General features: G+C 33.4%; 1 protein-coding gene across 2 annotated transcripts; it reads right to left on the bottom strand.

Moving 5' to 3' along the window:
* Nucleotides 1-15495: 15495 nt before the first annotated feature.
* On the bottom strand, nt 15496-18296 carry LOC123300874. Of its 2 annotated transcripts, XM_044883534.1 has the most exons (3): nt 18059-18296; nt 17242-17810; nt 15496-17150 (listed from the first exon to the last, which is right to left on the bottom strand). In XM_044883534.1, exons 1-3 carry the CDS (start codon nt 18153-18155, stop codon nt 17127-17129), a joined length of 690 nt encoding a protein of 229 aa, XP_044739469.1. In that variant the 5' UTR covers nt 18156-18296; the 3' UTR covers nt 15496-17126. The 2 variants fall into 2 exon arrangements, with proteins under 2 accessions (XP_044739469.1, XP_044739470.1); XM_044883535.1 differs by lacking the exon at nt 18059-18296 and having other exon boundaries at nt 17242-17874.
* Between the last annotated feature and the right edge of the window lie 896 nt (nt 18297-19192).

Here is a 19192-nt window from a genome sequence, read left to right as displayed (position 1 = left end):
AAAATCGAAATATGAAAACTCATGATATGGTCAATACCTATTATAATCAGATTTAAGAAATTCGTTACTGTAAGAAAGAATTTTTAAACGATTTCGTTTATTCTTCGTTAAATTGGTCACCCAAATGATTTGAGAAAGTATAAACAAAAATCATTTGAGTGTTAATATTTTCCCCGTAAAAACGATTTCAATATTTTGTGTGAAGTTGGCGTGATGTCTGTTGAAATCAATTCACGTAAACAAAATGATACTGGAGAAAAATCATTTTTATGCCATTCTTTGAAATAACGGATGTCAGTCTACAGCACGAGCGAAGGAAGAATATTGGGACGAAGTGTTAAGTGTGATTTTAGAGGGGGTGACTATAACCTGTCTGGGGAACTCGTTGCGCCAAATATACATCAATGTAATGTGACAAATATATATTGAGTTTTACAATTTTATCTCAAACGTAGTTTTTAATTTTCTTGCTGATATTATTTGAATATTTCTAAATTTCGGTTTATATCTTATTCATTCTAGTACTTACATTGAAATACTCCAGAAAACGAGGAGGAAAAATGGCGAGTTTTGACTTGAGCACCGTTTACCCTCTCAAGCAAGCAAAGTTTTTTTACCCTCCAGATCAAAAGTTATATGGTGCCTCGAGGTGCTTTTTTCCAGGAGGTGGTACAATATATTTTGAAAATTACAACGAAAATTGAAAGAGGGATAAATTCTAAGCAAAAAGTGTCATTCGATCATATTTCGAAAAGTCATTATTTTCCGAGTTATTGACGATTGAAATTCGGAATATTTAACATCAAATGTTTGAAAAATTTGACATTTTTTGAAAAAAGTATATTGTACACTTTTAAATGTTAGAAAAATTACCTATTATAAGGTGGGACCTTTCTTGTTTTTTTTCTTAACAAACTTTTTCTTTTGATGATATATAATAGCCCATTCCTTACGGACTATTTCTCGTTTTGTATTCGAATTCAAATCAGAATCTTGAAGTAGTTTACTTTTAACTAAATCACTCGTGATTTTAACTTCTACATTTTCAAGAGCCATTATCATTGGACGATACATTTTTGGAAGACCCTTCAATAAAATCACTGAAATAAATTCGTCGTCAACAGGTTTACCCAAATTAGATAATTGCATAGAAATTTCCATCACAGTGTTGATGTATTCATCCATCATCGAATAATCAACCAAATTCACAGAAAAAAGTTTTTGTAAAAGTATCAATCTTTTGTTCAATCCTTGGTCTTCAAAAGCTTCAGATAACGCTCCCAGGCCTCTTTTGCTGTTGTACGTTTCATAACATATGGAAACAACACTTATCAACCATCAAATTTATTCTACATTAAGTAGCTTCGTCAGTTTAGTCCGATTCAGAATAACCTTTCACTGAGTTCCATAAATTATCATGAAGATTATTCTCCATTTGAAACTGCCAGTCCAGAAATTTTGATCTTCACCCTCCTGCTTTTCAAACGATGGTAGTGAAGAATTTGAATTTCCAATTTTCGTCATTACGGTTAATACACGTGACAATTATTGATGACAACACGATTACAATCATTATTGAATATTATGAACTACATTCTATATTGAATAATTATATTATATTTTTGACAGGATTTTAAGTGACTTTAACGTGTTCGCCCGGCATGGATCGCCTGAAAATAGTAATTTAATGTCCTCGAGAAATTCCCTGCTGAAATTGGGTTCGTCCCAAGTTAATATACGTCTGTCCGTACAATCGTCTAAGGAACGTCTAAAAACCTACAAGTGTCAAATCAGCAGAATTCGCTAATTTTGGGCATAGGATTTAGTGCTAATTTAGTGCTATTTTGGTGCTGCATTGGCGAATTTAGTGCACTTTTTAGTATTGCAAAAATACCGACAATGCTAGCTTTTGATTAAGTGATCAGTGTATTCATTGGAAATCATAGATACTGTCGTCATTTGGTCCTACATAACATGTCTTTAATTAGTGCTCGAATAGTGCTAATAGCAAAGGCAGAAAATAAAGTCACAAAAGAAACAGTACACCGAAATCGAAAAATTATATTTTTTTCCTAAAGCTACACTGCTACCTTAATAGAAAAGCAACAGGCAAAAGAGACAAATCTGAGAAATTTGATCACATCGCTTTTGCCAGTGCGTATTAATTTAGTGCTCATTTAGTGCTTTCGATACCGATCAATAGAAACCGGAAATAACTGAAGCCCTAAATTTGCGACATCCCTACAATGCTCGCTTGACACCAAGTGAGCATTGTAGGTCCCATACGAGGCTATCTGACAAGAAAAGTGCTAATCAAAGTTCACTACAATTTAGTGCTCGTTAAGCGCTTTCGATACCGATTAAGGGAAACCGGAAATAACTGAAGCCCTAAATTTTTGACATCCCTACAATGCTCGCTTGATACTAAGTAAGCCTTGTAGGTCCCATATGAGGCTTTTTATCGAGAAAAGTAATAATCAAAGCGCACTACAGCACTATAATCGTACAATGTTTTTCCGTATAAGTCATGCATACTATTCAAATCGATACGAATAATTCGTTCACTCGAATTTTGTCCACACCCCTAACATTTATAAAAGATGTACTGAAATTCTTGAACACGACATTTTCACAAAATCCAAGAGGTTTCGATGAAACTTAGTAGGCGTTTCTTCGGTTGAATATCTTGAATAAGTTCAGAGATGAACAAAGTTCATCGATCGTTTGACATTATACATGGAATCTACCTTCTATTCCAGCAGTGACCGAATGGGCTTTATTTTGTTTGTGTTGACCTGTGTGTCGTGTATTTTATGTGATGAATCGAATACCAGTGAAAATAAATTAACGAAAGTATGCACTTGTATTCCCGACAAAAAATAAATTTGATCTATACGGAAATCTACTTGCCATAGATCTCCGTATATCAAAGTTGTGGCGCTAAGTACAGTCTTTATTATTGTGTAAATTGTAAGTAGATCTACGTATATCTACGTTTAATTACTTAGGTCTGGAAATTTTTTTTTGACTTTCTTGAGAACGGTTTGACTGGTTTGGTTTATTTCTGTATCTTTGTGTTCACGTTTGTCAGGAGAAGATCGACATGACTTTTTTTGTGACGCTGGACATTAGCGAAATTTAATTTCATCAAATTTTAACTTTAGAATTGTAAGGGCGGCTGTAATAATTAAGAACTTTGAACAATAAGACGTCACGGATCAAAATTTCTTAAGTGCTCGAAATATGTTATATGAGTTAAAAACGAATCCTACGAATTTGGAAACTCAAAGGAAATCACGAGGGCATTGAACATTTCCGCCAACTGTGTAGAAATCAGTTGATTCATTCAAAAGTTATGGCATTTTGAAAATTAAAAAAATAGTGTTTTATTAAACTTTCATTAGACTTTTGAGCTCGAAGAGCTCAAAAGCATAAAACGGCTATCTTTTTGAGCTCGGAGTGCTCAAAATATTAATATAATCATATTTTTGAGCTCGAAGAGCTCAAAAATAGGATAAAACGCTGAATTTTGAGCGCTTAAGTATTGAATTAGCGAGAGGTTACAGGGATATCCTGAAGGGTGAACCGTCTCACTAATTTTTTTCTAGAACAACGTTGACTGAAATTTCGTTAAAGGATTGTCTTTAAAAAGATGAGAAAACTATATAAACCTTAAGATTATTTCAAAATTATTATTCCATACGAACTTTGTAGTTTATGCATTCAATAATAATACTATTGAGAAATTTTTATACCCATCACATGAAGATTAATAATTTATTTTCTTTTAGACAATCATTTTACATTAGATAACATTATATTGTGCTATAAGATAACGTTTACAGTTAATATACTTAGTGATATAGTTAGAGAAGACTGAATATTTATTGTATTTTTATCTGGACTCATTCATTGATTTTAGCGAATAAAACTTCATACTGATGTTGATAATTATTTTCTCTTTTAATATAATAAAATTTTATCACTTTATTAAGATTTGTTTAATACTAAAAGCTATTAATTAAATCGTCGAGGACAACAAAGTTATCATTTTAAATAAGACATCAGCAGTTTATCCTCACATTAACTCTACTCTGACAATAATATGAAAACTAGTGAGCGTAGTTGGGTTACATTATTGTTTATCATTTGTGACATTAATTATAATCATTATTTTATTCAATAACAACAAAAATATTAAAGGTGATTTTTAAATGTACGAAACTCTCAATTGAGTCGTTATTTGGCTTGACGGGTTTTTTCATTGACTTTTAATGAAATGAAAGCTACTTGTCAAGAACCTGATGCGCAAGAATAAAATTAAAAACAATAAAAGTAATTAGTAAAATAAAATGCAATCCAAACAAACATTCAATCAGTACCAAGTCTCCAAAAAGTAAAAAAAAATTCAATATGACTTCAATATTATTATACTTGATAGAAATTATTTCTAAATATTTGACTATCTCTCATTTCAATTATCTAACAAGCTTTCATGCATTTCTGTGTGTACTTATACATACTTATAACGTTCATTTATTTCATTTTAACTCATTTTTTTCTTGTCCTAAAAAGATGATATGTTTACAAATACTCTGATAAAGTGGTGCTAGCATGGTTAGTTTTTTACATTTCTTGATATTTATTAAATATCCCGCGTAGCTTATTGATATTTGTGAAATTGGAGATTTATGATATTTCTCTTTGTAATAGTTGTAGTAATAATAATCAGAGAATTATCAATTGAGAAGAAGAGTTTTTAGTCGTGAATTTAAAATTTTTTTTTCGTATTTGTTATTCAAATAAATAAGTCACATGGAGCAAATTTACGCAGCACGTAAAATTATATGCCAACCTATGTATTTCATGACCCTATTTGAGAAGTCCTTTGCAAAATCATAGAAGAAAAAATATAGATGATTAAAAATTATATCAGCTCTTATTCGTATTATAATTATTATTGTAATTATATTGGATTAAAAAAAGTTTGTTTTTGACTCCAAGGCGACTAAAACCCGCTTACAAATTTTGGATCCCAAAGATCTGTTTTTAATCTGGATAAGATCACAAACAATTTAAATAATGTAACGAATCAAGTCTGATTTTGATTCAGATACAATCGAAAACAGATTTCATTTAGTATTAAAAATAGTCTAATATTAGTCTGAATAAAGAATGGTACGCGCAAAATCAAGTCAAATCTCTGCATAAATTAGATACAGAGAATTAAATTGATCTAAAGAAAAATCCAAAAAATTAAAAACTCATTACATTTTTTGACCTAAGTATGTAAAATATGCCAACTAAGGAACCTATCATTTCTGCACTAAATAAAAAAATACACTGTTTATCACAGGCGATACAGATAGTCACGTCAGACTATAATTATTAATAATTTATTCATATTAACACAAATTATTTGATGATTGCGATTTCTAATAAGGTGTGTAATAGTAATTATCTATGCCTCCTCAAAAAATATCATAATTATTCATTTCGCAACTGCATATACTAATAGCGAAATTTCAGCCAGGAATTTTTTGCTTACTTGTTTTTCTTTAGTTTTTCTATCATCGTACATAACCCATAACCCGTTAGTTCTTCTACCAATAGCCACGTAGTGACCGATCGCTTTAAGATCACTTTCTCCGACTACGTTTTCTTTGTTTTCTGTTGCCACATCATTTTTCAATTTTTTGCCGTCTTGTCTCTTATCATTCAATTTGACTCTTCTTTGTTTACTAATCGTTGGTGGGTAGAAATGCACTACCCCCACGATTTTCATTTTCTTTCCATCAGTAGGACGGGTGAATTCTTTGCAAAGATCATCAAGCTGCTTAATTACCGCTGCTCCACTTTGAACGTACGGCTCGAAAAAAACAATGTCTCCTGTAAGTAGAGGACGATATTTAAACATTCATCGATATTTATGCATTAGTATCTATATAATAATCATGTAGAGTTAATTTTCTTTACCCTATACTTAAGGATAACAAAAGTTTTTACAGTACCTATGACTATGTTGTTGTTTATTGTTTTTTCGGTACATCCATTACCATTGCACCGATAACGTTTCCCCATATGGTCTACAAACACTTGATCTATGTCATGTAATGAATCATCTCGGATGCTCATCACTGGCAATGATACAAATCGAGATGGGCATTTTCGAGGACATGTCAAAGTTTCTGCATAACTTGACTCACTTTCAAACAGTTTGGCAGCAAAGCCTCCTACTGATGTATGACACGGTATCAAATCTACATCAGCTATCGACTTTAATACTTTAAAATGCCTCATCAATATTTCTGCTCGAGTTTGATAAGTCTTACTAGTAAAAGAAGTTTTTAAAGTATCACAAATGGATTTGTAAAGACAATTATCTTTCTTCTTTTCAATCTGTAAAATAAATCAAATTAGGTTAATTCAATTATTAAATTCTGTAAATTTCACTTATTTAAAAAAAAAGTTGACTATTTTTTTATACCTTTGTTTTAAAAACGGGAAAATCACAAGCTGCGACCAGCAATAATTGATACAAACTGTCAAACGGGCAGGTATTGTATAAACTTATGCGGCGATTGTTGATGCGAACGGCTTCCAAATCTGGGGAATCACCTCTTTTTAAAATTGGTAAGCCCTTAGGTTTTTGAAATTCAAGCATTTCAACTATATTTTTTGATTTATCGCCTATGTATAATGAGCGAGATTTTTTCTCTACTTTTGGTTGGCCTAGTCCCCTCCAGTTTTCAAACTCTCGCTTCCCTAACATTTCTTCAGTTGCAAGTCGACCAAATTTGCTGCACTGAGAACAAAGACGGTATTTTGAATAATCAGGGTCTGAGTCATTTACCGGGAAAGAATCACAATAATTCAAAATTGTCTCACAACGAACACAGTTAACTGGTGATTTTTGTTGTCGAGTAGTCGATAATATCAGACTCTCATTGCTTTCGTTCAAACTAATTTTCTTATTGTCATTATCATCATCTTCATCAATTTTTTCAGATTTGATAGAGTTTATTTCCAAATCTTTAACACAGGGCGATTCTTCACTTATATTAATATCTTGAGTAGTAGTGTCATCAGTCTCCAAAGAAGCTTCCTCGCCCAATGAATTATTTTCCTTATTTTCCAGTATTTCATCTATGTTAGCACCGACTATGTTAATTCGGCCAAGAAGATAATTTATGTGGTTCTTTACAGCCTCATCTACTCGTTGTTCATTTTTGTGCTTATAGATACCTTTTTTTAGACGACCCACTTCACCTTCTACTGGCGCACTTGAAGCTGGTATTCTTCCTTCCAATGAAAAATCGTTATAACAAATGCAGGACCACAATGGAATTTTTTTGATATCTTGAAGTAGTTTTTTCACCAGTTCTGGATTATAGTGTGCGTTTTCTTCTTTACCGTGATCATTTAAATCACGTTTAGCTTCTTCGAAAATTTCTACACCCCACTGATAACATGAATTTTCTTCAGTAGTATCTTTCTCAGCATTACTATCATCAGGATCGTCCGAAAATTCTTCGTTTAAATCATTCTCGACTTCATTCATTCCTAAAATAAATAAATAAATAATTTTATAATATTACTGAACTAATATGTAAGCTAAATACAGAATTTGAATCTTTCAACTTGTCTTTGATCGAAAACAATCAACATTAAACGTATACATTTAGAGTAATTGAATAAAATTATCATATTTAGTAAATTTATGAATAAAAGTTGAATAAATAAAAATTTTTTAATTTTTAAATTACTACTAGTGTTTTAAATCAACAAATCTTAAAAATGGAATTCCCCGTATTAATTCTATAGTTTAAACTAATAAATTAATTACAAATATTCTTATGAAATAGGTATGAGAGATATGAATTTTAGTTTACCATCCGTGAAGTTTACTTGTGTCAAAGAAAAATGATTTTTTGAATCAAAAAAATTACTTGAACTGACAATAATTTTTTTGGACCGAGTCACATTTCTTTGTTACTTTATTGGATCTAATTTTTGATTAATGAATGTAATTTTTGAAAAATATAATATAAGATCAGTTTGTAAAATGATATACAAGAATTTTAAAGAACAATTTTTCTAAAGGCACTTGAGTTCATTTATAAAGAAATGTATTTTAATTAATGGAAGTCTCCAATCGAATAAAATATTTGAATAACTTGAAAATTCAATCTTAATGAAATTATTTTTAATGATAATAATGTATACCTGTGATTGAATTTCTCAAAAAATCTTTAGCTGCTTGACAAGGTGACGGTCGTCCCGAAGGTAACTTTCCTGCTCGTTTGCTTAAAGCTATAGTGAAAATAGCTTTAAGGTATTTCCTTGCTTCATCCTTATCGGTCATACAAATCAATTTCCCCAGACATGCTAAGTAAAAAACTTGAACCAGTCTGCTTGATTTACTCAAAAATTTCGCATAAATGTGAGTAAAGTGCGCTACGTCGATTCTGATATAACAATCAGGAGTTGACTTCGAAAAACAAGCGTCAGCATAAGTTCCGATTGTCTTGAATGGAGTAAAAGCTGTTATCGTCGCAATTAATTGTGCTAGATTCGAATCCATAACAACTTCTGCTGGTTGAGTAAACCCATATTTAATCCATTCACGCCAAAAATTCAAAATAGTGCTTGTATCTTGTTTATCAGAAATCATTTGGCCTACAGTAAATTGTTGACCGGAAAAATTGATAGCGATAAGGTATAAAAATAAGTTAGCAGTAGGCACTTTATTAAGCTTTGTGAATTTTGGGCAAATCTCGCCAGTAGCATCTATATATACACAACTATGAGCGTTTTTAGCATATTTGAGGTATACGTCTCGTTGATGTTTCGTCCAATAATGTACCACAAACGGAGAAAAAGACAAAGTATGTATAGTTCCTGGTAAAATTTCCTCTTGTATTATTGCCAATGAAATAAATGGATCGATATGATGGTATTCTGAACGGATGTGATTAGACTTAGCCGTTCGGAGAACAGAAGCCTCCGGTAAGTGTGGAGGTTTGGGATCATTTGGGCGCATACCTTTCTCAAGGGCAAATTCAGCTTGATATTGGTCGGTTGTCGAAGATTTCATTTTTACAGCAGCTTTTTTCCGATGTTCATTACGTAAATACGTTCTTTTGCATTGTTTGTTCCCTTTAGGGGTAGCTGTACAAGTAAATGTTGCTTCGCCATCAGCAACTTGAAAAGTTGCTTTTAACAAACTCCCACAGTTGCATTTACCTGTAAAATAACATGGTTGAAAAGTACTTTATGGAATATTTCTTAATTAATATTAATTAATTATGGACTATTGATTAGTATGGACTATTCATCAATTGATGTTAATTTAACTGTATTAATATTTAATGAAATTCGAATAAAAATTCTGGATTGTTTAAAACTTCGTCCCTATTAATTGAGTATACCAAAAAAAATGTAATGATATCGATATAAAAATAATGAAAATTTAACAGCAAATAATTATTATCAAATCATTGCAGTTTCAAAAAATTTTTATCAATTTAATGAAAAAATTTAAACTTAAACATCAGAAATTTTTATTATAATCGATAAAAAAAATTTTTTCACATTAAAATATCAATAATTACCTTGAAATGATCCTGACATCTTGGTTTTTGACACATAATGATTACTAAAATTATAACCACATTTCCTGTGCGTGGCAGCCCAAATTTTGTCGGTCATAATTGTCTCCCAAAAATAAGGTTTGAAAACCGTTTGCTGAAAAGTGTAATCACCATTGAGTTTTCTTCGTTTACGCGTTGCCGTGATAATTAAACTGTCCAGTTCGTCAAAACTCATAGAATACGTGAAATGAATAACACCATTTTCATCAGAATCTTCTGTTGAGTTATGCAGCTCGGATGCGTTTCGGGAGTCTACACTCGACACGGAAGTGTTAAAGCTTTGGTCATTCGCTTTTTTTCTTAGATTATATTTGTTGTTTACAACAATAGAATACAATGATTCAGGCAATAGCTTGTTGTCAAGCTCGTCAGCTATCTGCTGCCAGATAGCATCATGTTTATTTGTGACTTTGTTGTCACTTGTTACTAGGGAATTAATGTGTTTTTTGATTGCCTCAATCAATTTTTCGCGCTCAACATTCGGTTTTCGACCGGGTTTATGTTCCATTTTAAGTAAATATATAGAATATTGATGTAACTGAAGTTTCAACTAGTTATTAACTGAAAATTATTAAAAAAAAATGTAAGCCGCCGTCCACTTTTTTGGCTAAAAAATGATTCTTTATAATGTACTGAATAAAAAAGTATCAGGTCATTTTCCAATTCAAAGGGGGGGCACCCCCTCAGGGCACTTTGAAAATTTTTAACATATACATAAAACTGACCCTTATTCACTTCCGCCGTCCACCGATTTTTTCAAAAAATGATTCCTTATAATGTACTGAATAAAAAAGTATTAGGTCATTTTCCAATTCAAGGAAAGAAACACCCCCTCAGGGCAGAAAATTTTGATTTCTCTTTTTTGAATTCGTAATACTAAATTTCTTACCTTGTAATAAAATTTTCCTGATTTTCATTCATTTATTCCTTGTAATAAAATTTTCACTGATTTTCACTCATTTCACTTTAATCACTTTCAACATTTAAGAAACAATGCTTTTCACAGATTTTACAAATTCACTTAAAAAAAACACTCTGAATTAATTCAAAAATTACATATTCTATTTATTAAAACTTTGAATTAATTCAAAAACTACATATTCCACTAATTAAAACTCTGAATTAATTCAAAAACCTAAAAAATTTTCACCCAAAACACACTGAATTAATAACATACTAACTTAACTCATCATAATAATTTTAACAACTGCAGAATATATCGAAAATCCATATAAAAATGAATCAAAAAAAGAAACATTAATCAAAGAGAGTAAAATATATTCAAAAAAACAATAATTCTATCCTTTTGTCCATATTATTAATTGTATCAACACTCAACGATATTAAGATATGTTATTGTAAATTTTAATCAAGTTTTTACATGTTCTTCATAATATCTTTTAGAGACTGTACTGTGGATGGACAAAAGGATAGAATTATTGTTTTTTTGAATATATTTTACTCTCTTTGATAAATGCTTACTTAGTATCAAGCGAGCATTGTAGGGATGTCAAAAATTTAGGGCTTCAGTTATTTCCGGTTTCCCTTAATCGGTATCGAAAGCGCTTAACGAGCACTAAATTGTAGTGAACTTTGATTAGCACTTTTCTTGTCAGATAGCCTCGTATGGGACCTACAATGCTCACTTGGTGTCAAGCGAGCATTGTAGGGATGTCGCAAATTTAGGGCTTCAGTTATTTCCGGTTTCTATTGATCGGTATCGAAAGCACTAAATGAGCACTAAATTAATACGCACTGGCAAAAGCGATGTGATCAAATTTCTCAGATTTGTCTCTTTTGCCTGTTGCTTTTCTATTAAGGTAGCAGTGTAGCTTTAGGAAAAAAATATAATTTTTCGATTTCGGTGTACTGTTTCTTTTGTGACTTTATTTTCTGCCTTTGCTATTAGCACTATTCGAGCACTAATTAAAGACATGTTATGTAGGACCAAATGACGACAGTATCTATGATTTCCAATGAATACACTGATCACTTAATCAAAAGCTAGCATTGTCGGTATTTTTGCAATACTAAAAAGTGCACTAAATTCGCCAATGCAGCACCAAAATAGCACTAAATTAGCACTAAATTCTATGCCCAAAATTAGCGAATTCTGCTGATTTGACACTTGTAGGTTTTTAGACGTGTCTAAGGAGAATGATGTATTTTTAGTCATATTGTGTATTTGTCCTTTAATTAACAAAAATGATGTAATAACATGTACAAAATACGATTTCATTGCATTACTGGGACCTTTAACTAAAATTGTATTTTTTTTACTGTTTATTTTGTTTAAAGTTTTGTATAAGTTAGTTAAAAATTCTGTGTATGCATCATAATTATTGTCACATTGAAATAATAACAATTGTTTCAGTTTCTCTGTGGAATCTGATTCATCGTAGTAATAAATATATTTTTGGCCATCGTAACAGTTAAAATTTGGATTATTTGTTTTATAAAACTCATTAAACCATTCGATCGTTTTATGTTGAAATTCCCTATTAATTCAGTTACAAGCTATTTGAAAAATTTTATGTTCTCTGTTAATTGTTGCCCATTTTGAATCTAAATATTCCACTGTTGCACACGTATTATTTATTGGATAAATCGCAATACTTAACATAAATTTTACCAGTTCTTGAACTTTCTTTGTTCGTAGCTGACTTCTGGATCCTCCGTTATCTGTTTCGTCACTGTGCTCGTTAGTTCCAAAAATTTCCTCGATATGTCTGTTGTTGCTGTTTCGTTCACGTAAAATTTCAGCTCCTGTCTCGCATGCATCCAATATTGCGACTTGTCTATTTTGGAATTGTTAACTGCATGTACTGGTATTGCACGTAGGTGGATAAAATAGTCTTGTCCTTCTCGCCTCGGTGCCGTATATATATCTAAATAATCGTGGTCTCTGATGCAAATACTCGTAGAGAGCATGGAGTCGTTCCTCATTGACGTTGTCGGTTGTGATATTGGCGTTGTTGTTAGGTTTCGCAAAATCGAATCCAGCGAGAATGCCGCACCTACATTGTTTCTTATTGAAGGAACAGTCGTGGACGATGTGTATGTGCTCCCATCCACTTCTGTCGTGCACTGAGACCCACAAAATTTGTCCCATGTATCTTGTGACTCTTTTTTCCAGCTCTTGAAGAATGTCATTCATTTCTCGTTTATTTCGGCATCGAAGTATTCGGTGCAAAATAAATGGTCGTCGAGACATTTCTTCTCTAAATTTGCCTATCCATTTACAGTTTCCTTCTCTGGTAGATTCGTCCATAGATTGTTCACTAATTGTATTGTCTTGGCTGTTATCCTTTTGATTTGATGTTCCGGTGTCAGTTTCTTTAAAGTCGTTAATGATTTCTTCCAAAAGTTCTGGAAATCACTTGGACTGTCAAATACCCTTCCAAAACAAGTTGGAAAAAACCAACATAAGAATACTCGAAACATACCATCAAGTTCAGGTGTATCCACACGATCTATTGTTAGTTCCATTAATGATTCGCTTCGCTCGCTGTTCTCTTCGTGTGTAGTTTTTTGCTTTTTTTGTTGGTGGTTTGTCTGCCATTTTAGTAGTTTTATAATATTACTTTTGTAAACTATTACTTTTGTAAACTATACTTACTGTGTTTTGTTCCATCCTATTTATATCATTTTGCTTATACCTTTCTAAATGAAAATTTAATTATTTTATCCACCTAGACCGTCACCGCCGCATCCGGGACGGGTTTTGACTTGTTGAACTTTTGTTGTAGTTGTTGGTCTTAGATTGTCGGTACCATGGTTCAGATAGCCGGCCGATCTACCGTTTTAGCATCTCCTGAAGGCTCTTCCCTTTTCTCAGGCAACTGGATAAGTCCATTGGAGCAATGTTGAGTGGACAGTCAGCAAGTATGTGGTGTACTGTTAATTTCGCGTTGCATTCTGGGCACTTGTTGCAAGTCTCGCGTATCAAAACACTTGTAATTATTAAAAATTTTTATATTTTTAATAATTACAAGTATTTTGCACTTTCATGGAATTTAATTTGTAAGATATCATTTATTGCAAATTTTATCTATTTTGAGGAAAATTTGGTGTGACAGCTCATATCGTGACAGAAAGGTCAGTCACACCGATTTTTAATGTATAAAGGCAATAAAATTTTATCCTTATCGCTGAATTAATTTTTTTTTTCAATTTGTTTGTTTTGAGTTCTATTGAGTTCTAAAAAATATTTCTGCCAGGGTAAACCCTGGAACACCTAGTCCATATTGTACCTCAAATCTACTCTCAAATCACAAAGGGACAAAACGGTTGACACATTGGCAGTTTTTTTTCCCTTTACATATCCAATAGCTAGAGGCACAATGGCTTTTTAGTCAGTTCACATTCAGTGAGTACAGATTTTGAAGGCTAATTAATTTAAAAACTACGCGTTTCTAAATTATTTTTCTGCATATTATAATTTGGGCTGTTTTCTTTCGAAATTCATCTTGTTCTTTAATGTGAAAATAACATATTTATTTTTTCTCCTTCAGTGTCGTTTGTCATGGTATTTTAGTGGAAAAAAGATGTATTTTAAATTAATTTAAAAGTTTTTGTTGTACAGATGGATGTAAGGCGGCGTTCCTTACTTGATGTTTTATAGATGAATTGGAAGTTAAGAAAGTCTGCAGAAGTAATAATAAATTTAACACAGTGTTTGGAAATTTAAAATTAATGTTATTAGAATTTATATTATTTAATCTTTTTTTTTTTTTAAATTATCACTTTATCAACATGTTTAAAACGTTATTGATCGAATTGCATGTTGGGAGGTTGTTCTATCGCCTCGACTTCTTCTGCTTCCTGTTCTGGAAGTTGTGGTTCTACCTCTTCCTCGTCGCCGACGAGTCCTGGTTCTTCTGCTGGAACATTTCCACCTTCTGGGAAATAAGCGTACATTCCAGCATGTGAATAAGTAAGCATTTGTTCACTTTTCAACTTGGTAACTGCTGAATAGCCAAGTACGTTTTCAGTTGGCAGAAATTCCCCTTCATAGATGAAAGTAGGTAATGGTGGGTAGAATGATGGTCGTGTGTTAGCAATTTCAAACATCATCATGATATAAGCAAGCGCTGGGTTAGGTAGTGTTGTGTAGATCGGATTATTGTTTAAAGGTCCAAATGACCCTGTTAATAAATCCGGTAGCAGTGGAATACGCCCGAGTAGTGGGAGACATTGGATCTTGAGTCTCCATTTAATTCCTGTGCCGTCGGTTATATTACCGATCCCGGCTAGGTATGTCTGTATAGATTTTGGCACTTTCATGCCATGTGTAGACATTTCTAAGTCATCATAACGATAATCTTCATCTTCACCATTAGTCCAGTCAAGGAATGAGGTGTAGAGTGCGTGAGCAGGTAACTAAACGATTCCTTCAGAAACCTGTTCAGGGGGCTTAGGTTGTTAACATACCAAAAGTCCTGACTCCTAGGTGATGAGCGGGGGGGAGGAGGGGGGGCTAAATGTACGAATTTTGGGTTTTTCGCTTATATCTCGAAAACGGTGCATCGGGGAGAAATATTTTTAGATAATAAAATGGAGTTCTTAAAATTATCTAAAACTTTTATATCATATGTTTTTTTCTAATTCCTAACCGTTTTCGAGCTATACCCTCGGAAAAAGTTGAAATTTACAAAAAAAATCAATTTACGTCAAAATATTCATAAACATTGCATCATATTGTCTAAACCTATTCATAAACGAAAAGTATGAATAGGAAAGAAGTTGTAGATTTTTAAATTCCCTTTTAGAATATATATACATATGCTGATTAATGTCCAACCCGCCTAAAGTTACAGCTATTTTAAAACTTGTACCGTCAACTGGGGTAACTTTGGCCCAACTTTCCCAGTTTTTTGTGAAACAAACCAGTTTTTACCAATCTATTTGTGATGAAGATTGTGTTTTAAGTTTTTCCAGTTATTATTCGATTATGTGCCACAAATTTAAGCATTAGTATAAGTCCCTAATAATTTTCCTAACCTAGATAAAAAATTTTTAAAAATTGGGACAAAGTTACCTGGGATTGGGGTAACTTTGTCCCATCCATTAAAACCTTTGAAATTTAGTACCATATCATAAGTGGAGCAAAGTTACCCTATACAAGATTCTTTTCAAGTATTCAGTTTTCAAGTTTATTAGATTTTTACTTTTAAACTTTATGATTTGGACAAAAAAGTGGAAAAGGAAAACAAACTGCTAAGAAAACCACACTTTATTGTTACAAAACGAAGTAAAAATCACACTTTATTGTTACAAAAGGAAGTAAAAATATTTCAAGTTATTCCACGAAATTGTCTAGTTCTGGGACTGTGAACTGGTTCCTCTTTGATGCTATTTTAGGAGGATTTATTTTTTCCCAAACGTCATCCCAGTCATAGGCCATGCGGTCTTGCTTCTCAGGCCAGCGCCAGAATTTTATTTTCTTCTCCATGCACTCAACTACTGGGCCATGATCAAAAATGCTTACTATTTTGCCAGGGTACTTTTGACCATTGTAGATCACAATTACAAAGTTATCAACGGCAAAATCTTCTGCTTTCCATTTTTGTTTTTTTGTTTCAGCAGTAGGTTCGGCTTTCTTAGATTCTTCCTGAAGGTCTTCTAGGTCTGAAAATGATTCACTCACTCCATCTGACTCTAATACCATTTCCACATCGTCTTCATCCGAAGAAGAATTGTAAGTCTGTTTATGCTTCTTCTTGGGAACTTTTTCTTTCTCAGATTTTGACGAAGTCTGCTTTGACGAAGAGGGTTTATTGGTTGCTTCTAAGATACCGGTAGCTTCTTCTACATCCTTAACCGAAACACTCTTTCCTGCGGGCACTTGCAGCTTCTTCTTTCTCTTTTTGGGGCCATCTTTCGTCAAGTATTCAGCTCTCTTTTTCTCCAGTTGCTCAAGAAAGGCTTCTCCTATTACTGTGTTGTCAACCGGTTGGTTTTCTGGCAGCCTGTCTAGTAGTTTCTGTTTGTTAAAAGGATGGATTCCACACTTTTCAAATCCAGCCATCAGGTTTCTTTCTTGATTTTCTGCCAAACTAGCCATTAACTCTTTTAATAGAGTCGGAAATGCGTCCTTTGGAATGGTTGTGAACTTAGAGCCAGAAGCGGACTCTTTCCATTTGCTTAAGATTGCTCGCCATGACTTTTTCATGGGGGAAAAGAAGGCCACATCTAGAGGTTGTGTAAGATGGGTGGAGTTCGGTGGTAAGCAGACAAATTTAACATTGTTTTCTTCACAAAGCCTAAGTACGTTTAAACTAATGTGTGAAGACAAGTTATCCCCGATAATAACTTTTGGCCCATTTTGAGTTCTCACATGAGGTAAGAACAACGACTCAAACCAATCTTCGAAACATATAGCGTCAAACCAGCCACTTTTAGAACGATTATAACGAGCCCCTGCTGGTCCATTCTCAGTCCAAGTTGTCCACATGTTATCTGCCTTGTACACTACATAGGGGGGGAGAAGAGTCCCTGCAGCATTTCCAGAAAACATGAGAGAGGTTGCACTTTTACTATGATTGCATATGTTTTCCATATATTTAGCTCCCCTCTTACAAATTACCTTTTTGTTTCCAGGGTCATCTGAAAGATTTGTTTCATCGTAGTTCCAAATATGAGTGGCAGGAACGTTTTCGATAACTTCTTTCAGGTTTTCCATGTAATTTTCAATATCTTTAGCACCAACTTCAGCTCTTACTTTTTTTATGTTAGAGCTGAGACGACTTGTCAGCTTCTCATGCCTTTTCAAAAACGATTTGGTCCATTCGTAGCCAGGGAGGTTGTTTTGAAACCTATCTATCTTGACACCTTTCTTATCTAAATAGCATTTTACTGCATATCTGAAATCAGTCTCAACAACTGGAAATCCATAGTCAGATAGTGTTATCAAGTGCTTTTCAAAAGCCAGCTCTTCTTCATCGCTAAATGTTCTTGCTCGACCAACTGTATTCATATGCCTGCCTTTCAATTTATTCTTAATTGTAGAACGAGGAATGCCATACCTTGTTTCTGCAGCTCTTTGTGTTAACTCACCTGATCGTATGGCCTCAAGACATTCATCCAATATTTCTGGTTTGTAGTTACCGTAATTTCTAGTCCCTAGTGGTTTTATCCGGTTTCTTGGCATTTTCCCTGCAACAAAACACACAATTGTTATTATATACAGTTTAACAGGGATATACTGCAATGATTTAGCATCTTAAATGGATAAATAACAGCAAAAAAATTTTGGGCCATGTTGGGCCAAAGTTACCCTAAATCTGGGACAAAGTTAGACCAACCTACAAAACTCATCTCAGTTTGTAAACTATAAACATAAACAAATAGTTGTATTGATATTAAGTTAAACAAAGGATTACAGTAAAAGAAAATTCACTTACCAGCTCTCAACAGCTTAAAAATAAGCTTGAGGAAACAAAAGTTGGAAGACAACAAAATCCAGCACTTTGACAACACCAAGATGGAGCAGCACTGCATTGGTGGTGAAACGTGTAACTATACCCAGGTTGGCTCAGAAGTCTGGCCAGTGTTGCTATCTATCGGGAAATGCTAGAACTTAGTGAGTAAATCAACCTAGATGTCAAAATACAGAACATTTAAACTTTTTCTAGTTTTGGGCCAAAGTTAACCTCAAAGGGCCAATGTTACCCCAACTGACATAGCATTTTGCAATTTTCAGAAAATTAGTTTGTATATCATATTCTTAACCCACAACCTTTGTTCGTTCATCTAATAACATATATGGCCACTTATAAGCAAGTTATTAAATAAAGTAGAAAAAATAATGATGATGACAAATTTCACACTTTATTCTACAGATAGTTTCGTTACACCAATACAATAATAATTGTAAACCCCATTGTTCTCAATATATTCCTAATGTTTTACTCTCAACTTTAAAAGTAATCAAATTTTCATCCTCTTTGAACTTGAGGGCCCAGGCAATGATTGTTCTTCCATGGCATCTTCTTGCTCAGTAGCGGGTGGCTCTTGCTGAATGGGCTCTACATCGTCTTCATCGTCCTCATCGTCAACAGGCACACTGTTCAGGCACTTCCCTTGACAGTGGAGGCACGCTACAGAACAGGTGAGCATCGCTTTTCGGCAGCCACATTTTCCAATTACACAATCCTTGGTGCAGCGGCAAAATATAGTTTTCAGAAGAACCTCTGGTGCTGGTAGATTTTCCATTGTAATTGCCACCAGGGTGTCTCCTACACGTTTCCACCCCCAATCTTGAGGGGGCAGCTCATTACCGAGCCACTGCTGCACTTGGTGGTAGGTTCGCCGAGAGTGCTGTTTAGCTGCATTCTCTGTTGGAGGTAGTGAGCTGATTTCAGGCTTCATATTTGCCACTGACCTCGTAAACGATTGGAAGCGGTACTGGTTAAGAGAGGTTTGTTTTTTTGGCGCCTTATACCACTTCAGAAAGCACATCTCCCCAGCCTTTTCAACCTGGTCGTAAGTAGAGGAGGGGTTAGAAAATGTCATTGCTGCTTGCTGGATGATTTCTG

The sequence above is a fragment of the Chrysoperla carnea genome, chromosome 5 (genome assembly GCF_905475395.1).
Source record: "Chrysoperla carnea chromosome 5, inChrCarn1.1, whole genome shotgun sequence".
Lineage (NCBI taxonomy): Eukaryota > Metazoa > Arthropoda > Insecta > Neuroptera > Chrysopidae > Chrysoperla > Chrysoperla carnea.
This window is presented reverse-complemented; position numbering and strand designations above follow the sequence as displayed.